The sequence below is a fragment of the Ascidia mentula genome, chromosome 4 (genome assembly GCF_947561715.1).
Source record: "Ascidia mentula chromosome 4, kaAscMent1.1, whole genome shotgun sequence".
Lineage (NCBI taxonomy): Eukaryota > Metazoa > Chordata > Ascidiacea > Phlebobranchia > Ascidiidae > Ascidia > Ascidia mentula.
Window position 1 is genome coordinate 3,525,488 of NC_138569.1, and position 20,493 is coordinate 3,545,980.

At 39.2% G+C, this 20,493-nt stretch overlaps 2 protein-coding genes across 3 annotated transcripts; one reads left to right on the plus strand and one right to left on the minus strand.

Annotated features, from left to right (window-relative positions):
* The first annotated feature begins 1,037 nt into the window (after positions 1-1,037).
* LOC145899568 (MAPK/MAK/MRK overlapping kinase-like) lies at positions 1,038-10,898 on the plus strand. Of its 2 annotated transcripts, none has more exons than XM_082988410.1 (12): positions 1,038-1,337; positions 2,809-2,923; positions 2,985-3,074; positions 3,334-3,404; positions 4,536-4,614; positions 4,821-4,869; positions 5,019-5,197; positions 5,411-5,512; positions 5,606-5,782; positions 6,825-6,954; positions 8,822-9,109; positions 9,441-10,898. In XM_082988410.1, exons 1-12 carry the CDS (start codon positions 1,163-1,165, stop codon positions 9,516-9,518), a joined length of 1,533 nt encoding a protein of 510 aa, XP_082844536.1. In that variant the 5' UTR covers positions 1,038-1,162; the 3' UTR covers positions 9,519-10,898. The 2 variants fall into 2 exon arrangements, with proteins under 2 accessions (XP_082844536.1, XP_082844537.1); XM_082988411.1 differs by lacking the exon at positions 1,038-1,337 and adding an exon at positions 1,876-2,059.
* A 218-nt stretch (positions 10,899-11,116) lies between these two features.
* On the minus strand, positions 11,117-19,455 carry LOC145899567 (serine/threonine-protein kinase SIK2-like). Its single transcript, XM_082988409.1, has 20 exons — positions 19,224-19,455; positions 18,086-18,202; positions 17,955-18,018; positions 17,631-17,746; positions 17,339-17,384; positions 17,142-17,266; positions 16,814-16,937; positions 16,626-16,726; positions 15,655-15,780; positions 15,147-15,305; positions 14,588-14,768; positions 13,955-14,244; positions 13,697-13,846; positions 13,290-13,518; positions 13,108-13,220; positions 12,891-12,962; positions 12,659-12,816; positions 12,420-12,590; positions 11,935-12,135; positions 11,117-11,757 (listed from the first exon to the last, which is right to left on the minus strand). The coding sequence occupies exons 1-20, from the start codon at positions 19,347-19,349 to the stop codon at positions 11,427-11,429; spliced, it is 3,000 nt and encodes a 999-aa protein (XP_082844535.1). The 5' UTR covers positions 19,350-19,455; the 3' UTR covers positions 11,117-11,426.
* Positions 19,456-20,493: the final 1,038 nt, after the last annotated feature.

The following is a 20,493-nucleotide window of genomic DNA, read 5'->3' on the forward strand; positions in this document are numbered from 1 at the left end:
TATTATGCGCAAAAGTTAGGTTAGTAAACTTTAAAAACATCTTATTAATGTCTTTACAAATGGACTGACGTTGACATATGTTTTGAGGTATTTTAGCAAAAACAGTCGTTTTGGTGTGACGTCATAATTGCGTGGATCATGTGGAAGGCATTCTTTGTCAGTAACAATTCAATGGATCCCAGCTGACCCGCAAATATTTTTGCGGACAATACCATGGATTATTTTCAATTGGCGTGAATCTAAGTTTACGCCAGCTTGTTTGCCTGACTTCATTTTTGCCAATTGACCAAGAAAGAAGGTACTCTGGGTAAACTGATGCGCTGTTTAGTAACAGCATGTAGTTGTTGATATGTCTTAGAAAAGGGGGTTATGAATTCTGGATTGAGCTCTGTGATTCTAAATACAGTTATACCATCAAGGGATTAGATCAATTTTAAGGAGGATTGTGGTGTATGCAGTGTATCTTTTCATTGGGCCATGCTGTGTTTGACCTTGAGGTGATATTCTATACATACAAAACAGGGTCAAAAACATTGTAGTTTTAAAAGGGCGCCACAATCTTAGCTGCGAGAGGATCCTGTTTAGTCGTGACATCGTTATTAATCCCAGATAATAGTTTGGCCGAAAACAGCGTGCGCCCGACGCTGAATGGAGGAGTTATCGATCTGTTTTCACAAGGGGGATATTTTGCTTGGTTACCCTAACACGCGCGACGCTGAGATTCGACGCTTGATTGTGGCAGATAAGAGAATTCTAGTGTTCGTCGATGTTTGTTCCTGTAGTAAATCAGTGGTGCGCACATATTTTCTAGATGTAAGTTATCACGAGTTCTCATTGTTATGTTTGTGTTTATGGAGTGTGAAATGTGCATTACAACTACTACTGTTTTTCACATGAAATCAATTGCCGATACCTCAGCAACACATTTTAATCAAATACCATTTAGAAACACGGCTGGCGTAGCACGTTTCATTAAACTTAGCAAACAATAACGCCAATATCGTCCGAATTATTTTTTCACCTTGCTTTTCAGACAGAGTGACAGCAAAAATGTGTCGCGATCAAAAAATATTATAATTAGAAATAAGTGTAGGAAACCCACAGACGCGACAGAATCTTGAGATTCTGGTTTGCCGAAGTCAAGATTTTCCAACGTGGCCAGATGAAGTTATCCAGTGTCCTTCCTGACAAATTTCAACAAGGGGCTAAGTCCAAGCTACCGATGGGCTCCCTCTATAAGGATTTGCTCGCCTATGGCAAGGGATTACCTTCATCGCACCGCGACCAACCGACAAGCAGCTATGATTTTGTTTTCAGCAACACCCTTCGCTCCCATGGTTAGTTGACCAAAAAAATTCGTTTAGTGTTGAATTTGTGCTAAAATTGATTTATTTTTTACTCGATTTGTTTTCCTACAAAAATTTTTTTCTACGAAACAATGCACGGGCCTAATCCAGAAACAACTAATTGGGCTGTGACTAGAAATGCAATTGACGTTTAGATACTTTAGTTCATTACGCATCCACATTTCGTCCCCCATCAAACATTTTAAACATGCGTGGTGGCGGTAAAGAGCAACAGACAACCATGGTAACATGAAGCTAGCAGCTTGCAACAATTGCAATGTAACATGGCTTATAGCTATGAGAGTCAGCGTGGATCATTTACCTTCGTTCGTTTATTCAAAGTACAAAGGTCTTTAGCTTATTAGCTGGAAAAACACAGCACCGTGTTCTGATGCATAAAGAACAGTTTTACAGATTTTGCATAAGCAACCGCAAGTCCATGTAAAGTTTATTTCAACGTATTTAGCATCGAAATATCAATCCTACGCATTTTTAAGTGTTAATTATAATCAACGGTTTTCTTGAGCCATGTGTATCGAATTTGTTTCAGTTTGGTTTGGCCCATGGCAGTAAATTGTTAGGTGAAATGTGATGTTATGTATGCAAACGCTTTGCAATGAAACACTAAGACAACGTGCAAAGCAATTGCTCTCCTGCATCCCACAAGTTGCAGGGATTATCGCCATTGCAGTGTTTTCATGCAGCTATGCATAGTAAGTTGTGTGGTTGGTTATGTCATTATGGAATAATAGACTTAAATAGGTTGGTATGAATCAGCATTTGTGTCAAAAGCTTCCAAAGAAAAATTGAGACATTACCACAGCAAAGTTTCTGACTAATAACTTACCTCCAGCCAGAGTCAGGTGTCAGTTTAAATCAAGTTTGAAAAGAGATTTAAAATGCCAAAAACTTTTGCTTATTAATTATTTACTTTGTGACAAAAAGTCTTTCAACAGGAATAAAAAACACAGTATGTTCAAAACTCTATATGCATAAGGGAACCAATTGTTGCAAAGCATGTTTTTTGAGTAAAAGTGCAGACAAAACAAGATATTCAGTTGATTACTACATAGAAACATTGTATTGCAGGCTGCCAAACAAATTGTAACAAACTGTAAGGCATGTGGCAGGCTAGACTCAGACTAGATCTGGAAGCTTTAGATCAGGGTAAGTTGATGCAGAATTGGGTGAAAGTTGAAGTTTACCTTTGGTTTGAACCAAGAAGACTGCAGTTGGTTTTATGTTGCTCCTAATAACAATTTACAAATTATGCCAGAGAAAAAGGGCATTTCTGTACAAATATGATCATCTTATTTAACAAAAACCCACCAGTTGACAATTCTCTTTAAATAACTGGATTTTGCATGTTAATGAGTCAAAATTAACAATCTATGACTCACTTTGATTGGGAAAATTTCCTTCTTGAGTTTATGCCTTTTAAAAATCTTTTGTCACACCACAGAATATCGAGTACTTGGAAAAAAGGGGGAGGGGACTTTTTCGGAGGTGCTCAAATGTCAGCATGTCAAAGATGGGACCTATTACGCTTGCAAAAAGATGAAACAGCACTATGATGGGTAAAACAAGTAGAAACAAAAAATGCTATGGAGAAAAACAATTTGTTAAACCTTTCCACAGAATTGACCAAGTGAACAATCTTCGAGAAATTCAAGCAATGCGCCGTCTCAATCCACATGCAAATATTATTGGCCTTCATGAAATTATTTAGTAAGTTCCATATAAGTTAGTCAATAGAAGTTTACACAAAAAATGGTTGTTTGAAATATTCCCAATACTAAAGTCCATTGGGCAGTTTGACAAGAATTTTTATATTGAAAAAAGACTGATTTGTTCACAGTCAGTGTACTTCAAGGCTACCGACATGAAATAAGTTTGGCAGTAAACCTTGTCTAAACATGTTCGTGTTTATATAACCTTTTGGGTTCTATCTGGCGGGTGTAAAGATGTTTTTCATTGTTTCCTGCAGTGATAAGAAGACTGGAATGGTGGCATTAATCTGTGAGCTCATGGACATGAACATTTATGAATTGATTCGAGGTAAATTCCAATATCCATTTCTCTGACCTTGTAACCATTTATTCACATTCGAAAGTGCTCAATGTTTTATATTCATCTCATATCTTACCCAAGGCACTAAAACTTATTGTATATAAATTTACATACACAAAGTATTTCCAATGTATTTTAATGCATGAAGTATGTCCAATATATTTTAATATCTTTCCAAGTATTTTGAGTCTTTGCATCAAGTTGCCCATGACATAGTGTTGCCCTCAGTGTTTATTTGTAAATTATTAATTAATGTCAGATGAGCATGTTTTGTTTAAACTTTCTGACATGAAGCATCCACACCATGCAATATTAATCAGTTTGTTCATTTTGCACCAGAACATAAAAGGGAACATTTTATTGGACACCAAAATTTGTTTTGAAACATGATAGCATGAATTTAGTCTGTATGACACCAAAAGGAATTCCAAGTTTTTTTGTAAAATGTACTCTTACATATGTGTGCATCAAAAAAATTACAATTTGGGCAAATTAGAATAGTCATAGCATGTACTTGATGTGTGATCTGTCTCAACAAAAACAAACTAGAAATCCAAATTGCTGCAAGTGTTAGCCATAAAACAACACATCAGTCAGAGTGCTGTGAAACTTAGTTGACTTGCAAAGAGAATTTTGTTATGACAGTGTGTATATTGGTCTGGTGCCTTTCCAGAGGACACACTCTGTTTGGTCTTTGTCATAGATTTTTGTCGGCGCCTAGTGTCGCCCAACCTTTAGCCCATTGTTCCCAATCTTTTGCTTCTTTTGTTTCATTGTGCGCTCTATCCCGCCTTTATCATGCTCGTGGTAACTAGACTCCGCAATTTCCACTCTTTGTCTACTGTTACCACATGTCTGCCGACACCACTTTCATCCCAGCATGGCGACATAAGTTTTTCTCCAAAACTCACAAAAACAAAAACATATGTTTATATCTTTGGCCTGACATAATATATTCCTAAATCTGTGTGTTACAACTCTGCAAGTCATGTTTATGTAGCAAAATTTGGCCAATTTCATAGGAATGTGAGGATCAGGTTTCCTTTTTAAATCAAATCAAACCTAATTTAGTTTTTACAATAGTTATTACATATTATAATACATATTTTGGATCTAAAGGTCGGAGACATTACCTTCCTGAACCAAAGGTGAAAAATTATATGTACCAACTTTTGAAATCCCTGGACCACATGCACAGGTAATGCACTCACTTTTACTCAAAGAGTTTTAACAAAAACATTATTTTTGTAACTGGGAACTTGCAGAAGCATATTTGTTGTTTTTTGTATGAATGTATATAATACATTTGTGTTTTGCATATTTTAAGGTATTTTGTTTTGTTTAAAATAATCCATTGCTGTAAAATTAATAGTTGCACATTAACTAATCTCTTACCATCTACAGATGTGGAATATTTCACCGTGATGTGAAGCCTGAAAATATTTTAATCAAGGTCAGATTGTGTTTATACATTACTTTTGGCTTCGCTTTAAACTTCAATACAAATAGGAACGAATATTATTTGTCGCCATATTATACTTAGCAGTTCTTGTATTTTACAGCATAATTCAAACTCATAATAAACCTCATCTTAATCTTCAGGACGATGTTTTGAAGTTAGCAGATTTTGGGTCATGTCGTAGTGTTTACAGCAAGCCTCCATACACCGAGTACATCAGTACTAGGTGGTACAGAGCACCTGAATGCCTCCTAACTGATGGTTATTACTCATATCGAATGGACCTTTGGAGTGTTGGCTGTGTATTCTTTGAAGTTATGAGGTAAATTATGCTGTTCATACCCTTAAGAGTTTACATTAATTTATATAATTAACCCATATTAGTCACGAGAAACTGAACTGTACTTTTCTGGTTTGTTACTGTTAAAAAAACTGATTTTTAGTTTCTCAAAAAAGTACAGCATACATTTATGTTCAGTTTTTTTAGGAAAAATACCTGGGTTGTGTTTCAAAATTATCTGCTTGTGTTTTTAAGCCTTCATCCATTGTTTCCTGGGTCAAATGAAGTTGACCAAATAGCAAAAATCCATGACGTGCTTGGAACTCCTGATGCTTCTGTTCTTAACAAGATGAAACAGTAAGTTATCTTACTGAGCAGCACAACCAACATCCAGTTGCATACTTTAACTAGGACTACCCACTTTTTTGATCAACTTTTTCTTGTGTTTAGTCGAAATCGGGGAATCAACTTTGATTTTCCCACAAAGAAAGGAACTGGTATTGAAAAATTATTGCCTCACGCATCACAACAGTGCATTGAACTGGTGTACAAGATGTGTACGTACGACCCTGATGAGAGGATCACTGCCAAACAGGCCTTAAGACACCCCTACTTCAGAGATCTCAGGTAATATTTAGGCAAAAGAAAGTTACTTCATTCAGTCATTAAGCTTTTGTTTATGTAGACTATGTTCGAGACTGTAAAATTGAAAGGTTGTGAGTATTTGATAGCAAACATACTTGATTTATGCCAAGAGCCAGAAGTGCTTCGTTTATTGGGTCTTTGAAATATGCACAAGTCCAAACTTGTAGCGGCCACAGACAGATAAAATTGTAGGTGGATTCCCCACTTTACTTGTTGAACAGAAATTGAATTTGTCGTTTTATTGATGCCACGATCTCCTTGTATTAGCACAGCTTACAATTTTCTCTGAGTACTTTACAGACACAAGCATGGCAGGCTTTTTCAAATAGGTATAAGGGATTGAATGTGTTTAGTCAGGCTTTTGGTGGGTATTAAACCCTGTCTATAAAGACCAACAGACTTTTTTACTGCCAGAAATGCTGTGTGAAGGTTAGCTGGAATGAGCATAAATTCTTGGGAAAATTAAGTTTAAATTTTGAAGAACAAATTAGTGAGTATTTGCATTTATGATTGAGGAGTGTACGTTTAACATTAAAACATGAATAAGATAGAGCACCACATGGCCACCATTACTCTGCCACAGGACGAAGATGCATTTATTCAGTAAGATGTCATATAGTTTTACGTTGATTTTTTTGACATACATAATTATACTCGAAAGGAATGGTGTTGTCTACTAAAGATTTGTGGGACAATTGTTTTCACTGGTACAACGTTGGTGTAAGTAAACAATTGAATTTGTGAATCGAGATTATTCGTTGCCAAAGATCATTCGTGCCGAAAAACACTTACTTGTCAAAACTTCGGTGAGCCAGTCCTAACTGGACTAACTTCGCGTTGTCCCAAGTACACAGCAGTAACATTTATATGGCTCAAAATTCATGTTTAAGCTGTTTGTGACGTTTTACTGGTTGCCATTCCGCGGAGCCAAAAGAACTCAACAAATACTTCGTCACGTGATTGGGACACAGCGAATTTTTAAATTTGGCGCCAATGAATTTGGAAATATATTTATATTTCGCAGGGATGCAGACAAACGGGCACAGGAAGCCCACCAGATGTCGCGTTTCGAAGGTGGTTCTGTAAAAGCCGGACCAGCGTCCAATGCAGGTGATGTCCCCCTCTGGAAACAGAACCAAATTCAGAAAAAGAGGGTAAGTGTGGAATATAAAGGCTTCACAAACATTCATTTTACGCTGACTTCGCCTTTTTACTGTTTTGCGTTTTGGAAATTTCTTCAGTTTGAGATTTATTATTTGTCTGGTTTTCTCCAGTTCAAAATATCCCCATGAACTTGTAATGGCGAAAATCCAACCCCAGGGTCCGAATATTTTAATTAGGATAAAAGGCATAAATTTGTAACAAACTGTTCGAAGCAGTTAAGGTTTAAAGCAACTTCCAAATCAAATTTTCAAAACAACAGGATAACAACGCGAACGAGACAAAAGGAGAGGAAATTTGGCAGCGAAGGAAAAAAGCCAGTAGTATCACACACAGCAATAAACGGGTCAGATTTCTGCAAAAATCGAAGACGCCCCGCGTAGCACTGTGCGGGGCCGTGGAGGGGGCGTTTGATTCAGACCAAGATTTGCCAGCAAAGAGCATTCTGAGGACTCAGAAAAATGACGTAGTGCAGGTAGAGAAAGATAACGTTGTTGTTGAGACTAGTAAAGATCAGGAGCCTAAAACGCAACTAAGAAAGAAGGAGAAAAGGATTTTGAAGAAACCAGTTCACCCCTATAGCGGGGCTACGCAAAAAGGGCTTGCAGTGCTGAATCAGGTACAGGACAAGTTTATATTATATTTTAGGTACAGGGCAAGTTTATACTATATGTTAGGTACAGGGCAAGTTTATACTATATTTTAATTACAGGGCAAGTTTATATTATATTTTAGGTACAGGGGAAGTTTATAGTATATTTTAGGTACAGGGCAAGTTTATATTATATTTTAGGTACAGGGGAAGTTTATATTATATTTTAGGTACAGGACAAGTTTATACTATATTTTAGGTACAGGGCAAGTTTATAGTATATTTTAGGTACAGGGCAAGTTTATATTATATTTTAGGTACAGGACAAGTTTATACTATATTTTAGGTACAGGGCAAGTTTATACTATATTTTAGGTACAGGGCAAGTTTATATTATATTTTAGGTACAGGACAAGTTTATATTATATTTTAGGTACAGGGCAAGTTTATATTATATTTTAGGTACAGGACAAGTTTATATTATATTTTAGGTACAGGACAAGTTTATATTATATTTTAGGTACAGGACAAGTTTATATTATATTTTAGGTACAGGACAAGTTTATATTATATTTTAGGTACAGGGGAAGTTTATATTATATTTTAGGTACAGGACAAGTTTATATTATATTTTAGGTACAGGGCAAGTTTATATTATATTTTAGGTACAGGACAAGTTTATATTATATTTTAGGTACAGGACAAGTTTATATTATATTTTAGGTACAGGACAAGTTTATATTATATTTTAGGTACAGGACAAGTTTATATTATATTTTAGGTACAGGGGAAGTTTATATTATATTTTAGGTACAGGGCAAGTTTATATTATATTTTAGGTACAGGGCAAGTTTATATTATATTTTAGGTACAGGGCAAGTTTATATTATATTTTAGGTACAGGGCAAGTTTATACTATATTTTAGGTACAGGGCAAGTTTATATTATATTTTAGGTACAGGACAAGTTTATATTATATTTTAGGTACAGGACAAGTTTATATTATATTTTAGGTACAGGACAAGTTTATATTATATTTTAGGTACAGGACAAGTTTATATTATATTTTAGGTACAGGGCAAGTTTATATTATATTTTAGGTACAGGGCAAGTTTATACTCTATTAGTGAAAGGTAATTTGTACATCAAAAAACATGTCTAGTGCCGCATTTGATTATCTCCAAATTACTTTAAACTTTATAGCAAGACAATCCTACACACGCCGATATTTTTCCAAAAAGCGGAACAAATAATTCTGATAATTGCAGCGGAGGCAACGCCGTCTTGTGGAGCAGCATCACAGTCACCAGCAAGCACTAGGTGGCATCACAGGACATGGCAACGCACTTCCCCAACTGGTTCCGGTTAATGGGGCGGCCATACACGGGGCGTCCAATTTCGGCGCGACCGGTGGCAAACCGATCTTCACGTCAACAACTCTTCCCAAAGTCCACCTGCCGCACCATCACCATCAAACCACAACATCCACTCTGCTCCCGGGCATTCTAAAAACCAATATGATGCAGCCTAAAGCGTTCAACAAGACTAAGATTAAGGTAGAGTCGTTATTATTAACGGTGTCTAACAAAATTGGTGTAAACGAACTACGCAGAAATGTTTCATGCTTTCGAATGTTCAGGCATGATCGCCCAACTGCGCTTACTTGGCGATCTCATTGTTCGTATCGAGATAATCAGTTTTTCGCATTTAGATCGCAAGCATATCAGCCAAGTTTAATCAACCACTTTTTTCCGACAAGTCGGAGCTGATATGTCTGCGAACCTAAATGCGAACAATTAGACAATGAAATGAATCACAGTCTATACTAATATCGTATATGAATGTATGTATGTCCACGTAACATATTATTATTTCATTTCTTTTCAGCCCACCGATGCCCCCACTAAGACAATGTACGGCCACTACCAACTGCCTTCCATCAACAGGCACATCTACCACAACTAGCGCCCTTTGTGACGTTAACATACGCACACTGTGACGTAATCACCACACCCATGGCCGTGACGTCACCGACCAACGTCACAGTAACGCGTATTTTGCGTTGATTGTGAATAAAGCGTTTCCCCCAGCTCGCCCGACCAAGGTTAACCAGCCGTTGTCACAAATAAATACGTCACTGTGCAAAACAGATTCTATTTTTCTTTGTTTGTTTTTTTCTTTTAACGAAATACCTAATTGGGCGCGTCTTTTTACTGTAAAACACGTTATTTATTTTCCAGTGTGTTTTACAGCGCATTGCCCCCTACTGACAATAATGAACGTCGCCCGGGCGACACCTAGTGGCTGAAAATGCTGTGAAAACATTTGACGTTGAAATACTTCACCTCTAGATTAGAAACGATCTGTTCATTCACAAGCCCCCTCGAATTATCTTGTTACAACAATGCGAAACTGATTTATGACAACACAATGACTCTTCTGGCGCCACTTATTTCGTGCTGTCAAGTGCGATAATTTGGCGGTCGACTTGTTCCGGTGCAGAGTGGAATCATTAATTGTCAATTGCACATCTCTAACCAACTTAAGTCGCCGGTGACCTCGGGTTAGTTGTCGTTTCTATGACAAAAAGCACGTCGGGGCGTCGCAGCTGACTGGCGCGACCAAAATGCTATTTGCAACATTATTATGGCTAAATCAGAAATTAACTAATTTTTTATCCTTTTTTCCAAGTTCGTATTCACGTTTTGATGGCTTCTGAATTTCATTGGACTAACTTTCTAATCATCTTTCCGCCATTACAACTTTAAACTTAGGTCAGAATAACACTTCCCAAATTGTTTCTTACGTCACAATGACCGCGTCGCACAAACAATCTAATGTTGGATGTGGTATTGTATTTGCGTAAATTTTATCTTAAAACAACTTTTGTTTCGGCACGTATCACTTCACGTTGCCGTTGGCTACCTCGAGCGTTCCAACAACCAGCGCTTGGTGTGACGTCACAATCGTTTGGAGTGTTATCGATTGTTTCGTCACAGACGTGAAGTGGCGCGATGCTGTTTTTGTCCATGGATTATTGGATTTGGCGCGGTTGGAACACTGGGAGAACTTTTTATGCGTTTTCACTGCGCTAGAAGACATTCGGTTTATTGTTTGTCTTTCCATATTGCCAGAGCAAATCTTTTTAAGGTTCCTGTGACTTTGCACACGTTCCAAGTGTCTTTTTGTGTTTGTGGAGTGTTTCAAGTTCCCCGTTATTTCTACGTGCGTTGTCGACAATCTCCTGTTTGTGGTGCTTTCACGGCACCGTAGGACGTATATACTATCGTCGTTGTTTTTGTTGTTGTTTCACTTCTTAACAACGGAATACATATAAAGCTATGCCTAAATCCGTCTGCAAAAACGAGCAGTTCTTGTTAGCCATTGCCACCAGGGGCGCTAAAGTCGCGCACGACACGGTTGAGTTTTAAGCGGTTTTATTTATTTTATTTGAGCTCAGCGAGCGGTAGCAAACAGTGGTAGTTTACGGTTATTTTCAATTCACTTGAAACGAAACGTAGAGAGACAAGGGCCCATGTCAAGCACAATGTTTCACAAATAAATTTCCACGTTTTTTTTGCTTCTTTTTCCAACGCGCTTGCTACATTGCGCTGAAGTCGAGAATATTTCAGAGACAAACAGAGAGAGAGTATGGGAGTGAGGGACAGAAATATGCGCAAAAGCGAAAAAAGTTCGACTGTGTAGCACCGGATAAACCAACCCTTTTGTGTACCTGACACGGCGCGGATTACAAGAAAATAAATTAAAAACGAAAGCAAAAAATGTAAAAAAAACTCGCCAATACTCTTCCACTTCCCCCTTACAACGGAGGTCCTTTGTGACGTCACAGTGTAGATGTAAAAGTCCGTGCTTCTACGTGAAAGTAAATTCCATTGACGGTGGTTGAAATTCGGTCTCGAAATGCGTCGCCTGTGCCGCTCTTTGCTCGTCGAAAGATGGAGTGCGAAAAGGAAAACTGGCCGGGATGAGGGTGTTGAGAACAGGCGGAAAGTTGTTTGCAGGCTCTGTTGTGCCTTGCAAGAGCTCGTCGGCGTATTGGCACGAGGGCAGGTCGTTGGCAGACGGTGGGAAAGTATTTTGTGCAAATTCGCCTTCGATTTTAAGATGTTGTAGTTCGGATAATGGCAGTTGGTAGGACGTGCTTCCCTGCATGTTGTGTGCAACCTTAAGGCGCCTCTTCAATCTAAATAACGGATGGGAGGGTTACGACCTTTGTTTGCTAAACACTAAGTAACACATAAAGATTTGATCATGGCATCAATAGGGCTGCATAGCAAAGTCATACGAATCTTCTGGTTAAAAAATACAAGTCTCTTTTTTGTGCCTTAATAAATTTACAAAAAACAATAAATAAAATCACCTTCTCTGTTGAAGTTGCTGAGCTAAACTCTGTTGCCCCACCAAGTGGTGAGCGGTAGGGCTGGGTAAACTCGGTTGACGCTTCGCTTGTTCAATTGTGGCTGAACGTATCATGGATTCGTCTGACGCTACAGCAAAGGGAGCAGCGTAGACACGTGACAGGTGCGACATATTGCCGTGTCTGGTTGGGCTCACGCTTTGTCTGTGATTGTAAGAGATGTTTAAAATATAACATTTTCCAACTGTTAGGCCTTGTTTTGTTTTCTCTTAACTAAATAAACAGTGAGAAGCTGAGGTTTTTGGAGTTCCAATCGCTAACATAATTACTTGTAAAACCTCTTGTAACCGCAGTTCATAATGTTATAGCATCAACGCACTGATTGACATTATAAACACTAATGAAATAATTGTGTATTTTCGTTCACATATCACGCAGTCATCGGAAGTCAACGTGTGTGGCAAACCATGAACTCAGTTGACCCGTACCCAGTGCCTTGGCCTCCTTCATTCTCCTTCACAGTTTTCCACGAAGACCACTGATAAGGGCCTTCCAAATCAGTGACATCACTCGACGCGTACTGTTGCTGGAATATTGTCAACTGCTCGGCCGCCGATTGGTTGTTGATGGGAGCGTTTAACGTCACAGAACAACTGTTCCTGCGTTGGTAAAGATAAAGGTTGGGTTATGACGTCACAGAGTACTGATAATGACGTGTTACACCTACCCTTCGCCCAGCTGCTGCGAAACCTGAAGACTTCTCCTTCGATACGACGAGGCGTACGGTTGGTAATTGATTACGTCATTGCTTTTCATGACGTGTTGTGACGAATGGGATGACATCATCCCGAATTCGTTGGGTTTTTGTTGGACGTGAAGATGATTCTGAAGAACAATAGAAAGGGGTGTTGGGTGTGTTGGTTGGAAAACATTCAGTTCGACTGTATGACGTCACTTACAAGTTGGAATGGTTTGGTCACGTGGTCCGACTCAGTGTCGCTCGATTCCGGGTAACTTTCATCCGACTCCTCCTAAAAAGAAAATATGTTATGAACAAAATAAACTTGAGCTCTTGTTCTATAACACTCGTTGGGTATTGTTAAAAGTTTTTTTGAGAGAAGGATTCGGTGAAATTCTCATGAGGCAATTCCAGCGAATAGTCGAAAAATAACAAACCTGTTTAATTGTGGGGAATCCCTGTACTCGCGTAAGCCCCCTTAAATGATCACCGAGACGACTGTCGCCCAACAACAGCAATCCGTCACTGGCACGACGACCCTCGCGAAACCCTGTGTGACGTCATAATGTTAAAGAACGAAACGAAACCTAGTGAAAAAAAACAAAAAAACGGAACCAACCAGTAGGGGAAACGTCAAGCAGTTGTCTCTGATTCTCGATTTGCGCGACACGCGGGTCGACGCCTTGTGACGTCATAATGGGCACTTCGTTAGGGCAAGGTGATAGAACCACCTTAGGAGTGACGTCACACATGGTATGACTTAAGTGCATTTCAGGATTTTCAATGGGGTCGGAAAATGCGCTGCTCGACAGCGAGTCGTTGTAGCTCGTCGGCCGGTGGAAGGTATTCTGAAAACAAGTATTAATTTCCACTTTTTGTTTCAAAATAATTATACTCGTTAGATTTTACATTTATTTCTCGCTTTTAAATTGCTTGCGAATTGCATACTTTGCCATCTGAAGGAAGATTTACGGAGACCATTTTCACCAGTTAATTACAATGTTGCAAAATGACTCCTAAACCTACCAGAGATGGGACTTCCCCTCCAACGTAACCGGATGATCTATTGAGAGTCTCCATTCCGCCATCTCGTGTGCGAAGGTTCATGTTGGGAGGGTACAACGTCACGTCCGGAACCACCAAAGTGTGACGTCGTGGTTGCACGGAGTTCCTTATCTGCAGAAACATCGCACAACTCATTATTGACAACAGAATATCGGAAACCGATTCATTATTTCAGAAAGATTGTTTTTGTGAAATTCGACTCCGCGCGCGATTTCTCACCATTTCCGATTGTTCCTCTGTAAAGTCCGACAGTTCGACTCCTTCGTCAATTGACGTCACAGAAGGCAAGCCCTCCCCACTTTCTCGGTACCGCTGAGTGGGGCCCAAGGGGTTGCTGAAACGTTGGTAAGCTGAAAATCTAACTCCAGAGTGGAAAGACCATGGTTGGTGTGGCAGGGGGGTTCGGGCTCCCCCCGTGGTAATAAAGTGGGGCTTGGCGTTGGGTGATTGGGGAAGGCGCGGTTGATTGTTTGGCGACAGAGCCAGAGTGCGCTGGACTTGGGGGATTTCTGGAAGGTTTGAAGGATTGTTAGTTTTCTCACAAAGCAAACACAGCAGTGACGTAAAATCAGTAGCAGTGTATATTTTTGTTCCGACATATATCACTGAACCCAATTAAGTTTAATTGACAATTAATTACATGAGCTATTTTTGCAGTAGTTTTAAGCACGGTAGAACTGTTCGTTGAGTAAGTTACAGCATATTTTACCATAAAATAGCACAATATGTAATTAATTTTAAATTTTCCAACCTATTTTACTGTGTCATGTTGGATCAAAACGAATAAATGATTGCGAAATAACACTGGCAACATATTTTCACACCGAGACCAGAACAATGGGAAACAATTACCTTGAGACAGGTCTTCGGAAAAGCGTTTGTCGACCATCTGTGACAATTCCGGATGGTTGACGTCATCGTCGAATGACGTCAGGGGTGAAATAGGGGGCGGTTGGCGTTTCGTGGGAAAGAATTGAGTTTTGTGAACTGCATCGGGTTGAAAGGGACTCACATTTGGACTCGTCGCTGTGAACTAAAAAAACGCGTTCACTAGTTTGAGTTTTGGGATTTTTGGTCGAAATCGATAGACCGGGTTCGAACCCCGGCGTAGTTCAAAGACGTGATAAACTGGAGCAGAATCTTGTGGTTAAGTGTTGAGCGGTGTACGGCTAACGAAACACGCTGTACCACACTCCAAAAAACCATACATCACTCCCATCCCTCATTAATCCCCGGTCGGACCAAGATAAAAAAAACTGGCTTTAAAACTCAATACGTTTGCTTAATAAACTGAATTGCCACGTCACAGAACATCACGTGACTAACGTGTGACAAAAGTTTAACCAGAAACCGCCAGAAAGAGTCATCTCCGACGATTTAAAAATAAAACCACATTATTTTAATAACATACCTTTGTAAGGGTTTGGTCAGCAATGTTGGATGGCCGTCTCCTACTTGCGTCATAAGTCATGCGTGACTCAAGAGGAAAACTCGTGCGATGCTGCTTGAGTCTGTCCACCAGGAGGTGGTAGACAGCGTAGAGGTGATCATACGACGAGTTACGTAACGACTAAACAGATAAATATTCGCCATTGATTTAAGTGAACTCGAAATATCTGTTCCCAATATTAACCTAGATTAAAACACACTGAATTTTTGTGAACATATTGCACAAAACAACTAAATGTGAAAGCAGTATTTTACATTAAGCTTCATTATTGAAAATGCAATGGTCAAAAAGATACTATTTGCCAAGCACATATGCCCAGCAGTTCTGCGGCAGTTGGCAAAAGGCAGATTTTTCCTGAAAATCAATAGCTGTCGACTTAAGGGATATAGGAGATTGCGATACCATGCATGGCAACTCCAAATAAGGACAGTGAACTAAACCCAAGTGCGACAGGCGTAACTGAACCCACCTCAAGGGTTTTTTGTCGATCAATTCCTAAGCTTTGAATCAACTTCAGGATGTGCTCGTTGTATTCCGGCATGCCTGCCGCGCGTTGTGTGGTTGCGTCGGATTTTTGCAAGGTAATTTCAGGCTTCTGGAAAAACAAACATTAAAATGAACAACTCTGCTGTCACCAGATATATACTAATACATAGTTTTTATGGTACAGCATGGGCCAGCCAACTTGGAGTTGACGTTAACAGAACGTGTCAGTACTTTGTAAACAACAGTTGTACCTGAAACATGTCATTTTTATTTTGCAAAAAGTCGTGTTTAAGGGACAGTCACAAACATGCACGGTTTGATATAAGACATGAAGAAAGCACTACATAGGGTTTAAAACATATCATTGCAACGCATTGGGCACCTTTCGCGTTATTCGATCAGAGTCATGCAAATCTGCCAAACACAATATTTCGTTGAAACTGCCAATTACAAGAAAACGGAAACTAAAATTCTGTTGACGCAAACGTTAATTAACCCTAAAAGCAAATACACCCACCTGTCATAACCACCTGCCATACGAAAAAATAAATCAAAAATAAATAAACAAGTTAATTGCCACCGGGTGCCAATTAGAAGCCGTCAGTTTTAAATTGGCACTAGATTGCGCTTGGTATTTGCAAAAACAACTTGCACAAAAAATGTATTTTTCCACTAACAATTTGTTAAATTATATTCAGTAGTTGAAAGAAATGGCGCACATTGTCAGTTCGCTCTTTGAACCTTGCGAATGTACCTTTCCATAACCACAGCTTGAAAGTCAACAGTAATAATTGAGGTTTGTCATTTTGTCCTGCATTTCACCCATAACTTTTAGTGACGTTATAATCATTGAAATACTACGAGACTATGACAAGCAGTGGTTACAACACGTACTTCAATGGGGAGTGACGTGGGCGTTACGTCTATTAAGGAACAACTGTAAAGTGACCTCACCGTAGCAAACACTTGCATCCACTTGTGCTTCTTGATCTGTGAAATCGTCAGTCGCTTCTTAGGATTCACAACCAACATTCGTCGGATGAGGTTTTCGCAATCTGCACGTAATCCAATCAGATCGCAATTAAATAACCGACACAATGCATTGCGCAGCTGCCAATGGTAGCGAAAGTAGGCGAGCTTACCTTGACTCATCCAAAACGGTATTCGAAATCTTCCAGCCAAAACGCGCTCCTTTAGAACGGTTAAGTTCGAACCGTCGAAGGGGAAAGTCCCACAAACAAGAACGTACAAAACCACACCGAGGCTCTATCAGAAAAAAACAGCAATTTAAAATTCTGACCATTCCTTAAAGACAAACACAAAACAAAACAGTGACTGAAGTACAAACTAAAGCACAAAACTTTTGGCTTCCAACCATTTTTCATTGTAATCGCGATGTTTGAGATATTTTACATCTATAAATAACTTTGTGTTGACTTAACAAGCAACCATCCACAAACTGGCACTTACCCAAACGTCAAGTTGGGGTCCCTCGTAAAGTTTTCCTTCAAATACTTCAGGGGCCGCGTACGGCGGACTTCCACACCATGTGTTCAAATGCTGGCCCGACTGGAAAAAATTACCAAAGCCGAAATCTGGGAGCAAATGTCAACAAGGTCACCTCTCTAGCACTTCACCATTCACTTAAATAAGTCAACTTCACCCACCTGCTAGCTTGATGTTGTCGTTGGCGTCAAGCAGAAGGTTTTCGGCCTACAGAGTAGGCATAACAATTAACAATGGCCGCTTCCAATTAATATTCAAGTGACGCAATATAACCAACGTAATAAGCAAAAATACCTACGATACACAACTTTATATAGCACCACACATAATGAGTGGCACTTAACATTGCTCTATGCAAATAAATTTAGGAGCAAGTGGCATTATAACGGTAAAGTAACAGGACCACAAGAACACCATACATAGATAACATATTATTATATTTTATCGTGCTACCTTAAGGTCTCTGTGGACGACGTTGTTTTTGTGGCAGTATTCAATAGCGCAGAGAACTTGGTAAAACATACGACGGGCTTTTTCTTCAGGAACTTTCTCCTCCCGCGTTATATAGTCTACAAAAAATCGGGGCCACCACAAAATTAATACTAGCCATAACAAAGAAGCATGATATGTTTTTGGTAATTTTTTATTTGATCAAGGCAAATCAAACTTGAAATTGCATTATCGTTTTCGTACAGACTAGCAATGCAGTTTTACACAATTGTTTCTGAATTTATTCATGTATAAATCACAAAAACATCGTTGCCAGCAGAAACTTACCAAAAACTTCACCGTGACTGGCGTATTCGCACACGAGAAAAATAGTAGTGCTTGTCTGCATAACCTTGTACACAATATTTCAAGTAAACATCAAGTTGTAAATAAAAAATGCAGCTTATGTCGACAATTACCTGGTAAAGCTTGATTATGTGTTGATGACGTAACAACTTGAGTATTTGTATTTCGCGGTAAATTTTTTTCAAGTTGGTCTGGTCCAGTCTCGTCTTGTCGATTATTTTGATTGCGACCTGTGGAAGGAATTGCAAGAACATGAGAGAGATTTCATAAATGATAAAATTCTTATAAAATTTACGCAAATGCGGTAGAACTTGCGCAAAAGTGAAATGTTGAACTGATAGGTTTGTGAGTTTTAACCTAAGGTCGCTGTGTACATTTTACCACTGGGCCTGGTACAACACAGTTGTGTGTGGGAAACTTTTTTAACGTGTGTGAAAATTCAACAGAGGTTTTTTATGGCGAAACTTATTTTGACATTAATTAGGAAATTTGGCAGAGATCCAAGTAAATCCGCCTCTTTCTAGTAATATACGGCTGGGGTGTTTGAAAACATCTGAGTTACTGTTAGAAGGGTTTGGGACGTACTATCACCCCGTTGGGAATTATGATATTAAAATATACGAGCTTAAATGACATTTCCTTGTATCTTAATCGGACATTAAACAAACCAACTGACATTTTAGTCACGAATTCAGAGCAGTTTAACCTTTTGCTAACAACGTAATTGAAATAGCAGTTGGTCAAAACCTGGGTGCATTATGCAGATCAAGCACTGCTCTGTCACGTACCCCACCAGGCTGATTGTGATGCGTTAATGGAAGCCGAGGGGGCCTTATCGCGCACATTGTGACACACAAAGCGGTTCTGTGCGTCACGAGAGATTCACTAGTGCGCACGAAATACTTTGACTGTGATGTCACAGAAAGGCCAGGCGCACTTCACGCTCCAAACAATCTGGTATCGCCTGATACCTTTTTAGTACCAGCATGCCCGGTTCCCTCACGAACTAGCAAGTAGTGACGTTTTTTCTCGCATACTTTCACATCCGATCTTTTCCAGAGAAAACTTCGAAGCGCGATAAACGAAAGTAAGCAAATGTTAATCAACTAGTTTTAAAACGAATATAAAGCCAAGTGCAGATTATCAAATAGCAAATATGTCACAGCCCCTCATACAAAGCAGTTAATTTTTTATTCCTCTGAAAGGTACTGGAAAGGCCATATTTACATCATCCACAAGATCTAAACATACCTCGGTCTTAGTGATGCGATGACGCGCCAACTTCACCACTGCAAAGTTGCCCTCGCCAATCGTCTCTATGATGTCATAGAAGCCGACCCGAATTAGACCTCTTCGTGCTGATTCCGCCATCACCATAGTAACCGTCTAGCGGAAGGTGATCGGGGAGTTATTTACAAGGTTTGATAAACTTTTATGTCACGTAATACACTTTCTTGTCATCTGAAATGAACGGACAAGAATGCGTTACAGACAGAACTATTGTATTTCGTGGTCACACAGTCGAAGACATGTCGAAATCATCGCTGTTGCGCAACGAATGTTTGCCCTGTGACGTCAAAATCGCCGTGAGAGCACTTGTAGTGGATTTGCCAAATAATGATGATCACTGTGACGTAATAAGTGCGTGACAAAGGAATCGGGCGTGAACAATCGGGGTCAAGGAGGGTAGAGTGAAAGCAAAATGGCAATACCGACTCCAAACAACAAACCCATCAATTTCGTAAATAAAAAAAACATTAACTCCCATTCCTCAATATAATGAACTACAACACTTGCCGAATGCCGAAACCAAAACCACACAGCAACCGAACAAAAATACCCAGTACAAACGAAACAAGTCGACTGTTGCGTTACAATTTACGTCAAAATACAGGTTACGTTTCGGTTCGTGATGGTGGCCAATGCAGGTAGGCGTTTCCACCCTATATGCAGCACACTCTATTCGTACAAATGTTTAAAGGTTTAGATAAAGGTAAGTCGCAACGTTAATATTTTTCTACACTCGTTTTGTTTTTTATTGAGAGAATCACCAGAAGATTGATTTGCGTTCCCGCAACGAAAAAAAACTATTTTACTAATATCACCACAAAACAAACACCTAAACACTTGAAACTCACACATTAATATATACTTTCATCTCCTTCACCAAATCCAACAAGATTATCTTATCGCAAATATCAGTCACACCGCTTGTATGCTAATAAAACGCGATGTAAACGTCCGCGTCTTTGCACTTAAAACAAGGAATGACACGGGTGTCGTATCGCCGACAAACAAGTTGTCAAACTGAAAGCCTACACCGTCGGAAGTAAAAACAAACAAACCAGTTCCATTACTCTATCTGAAATACAACACTTGTTTATTTCATCACACTCATACTTTAGTGACGTCACTGAGACAACAGTCCATTGATTAAACATCTGTAATCGATTGAAGTCACGCCTGAGTGGAGTTCCATTTGCAAGGCGGTAATCGGAAGGCAGGTGATTTTAATTAGGCG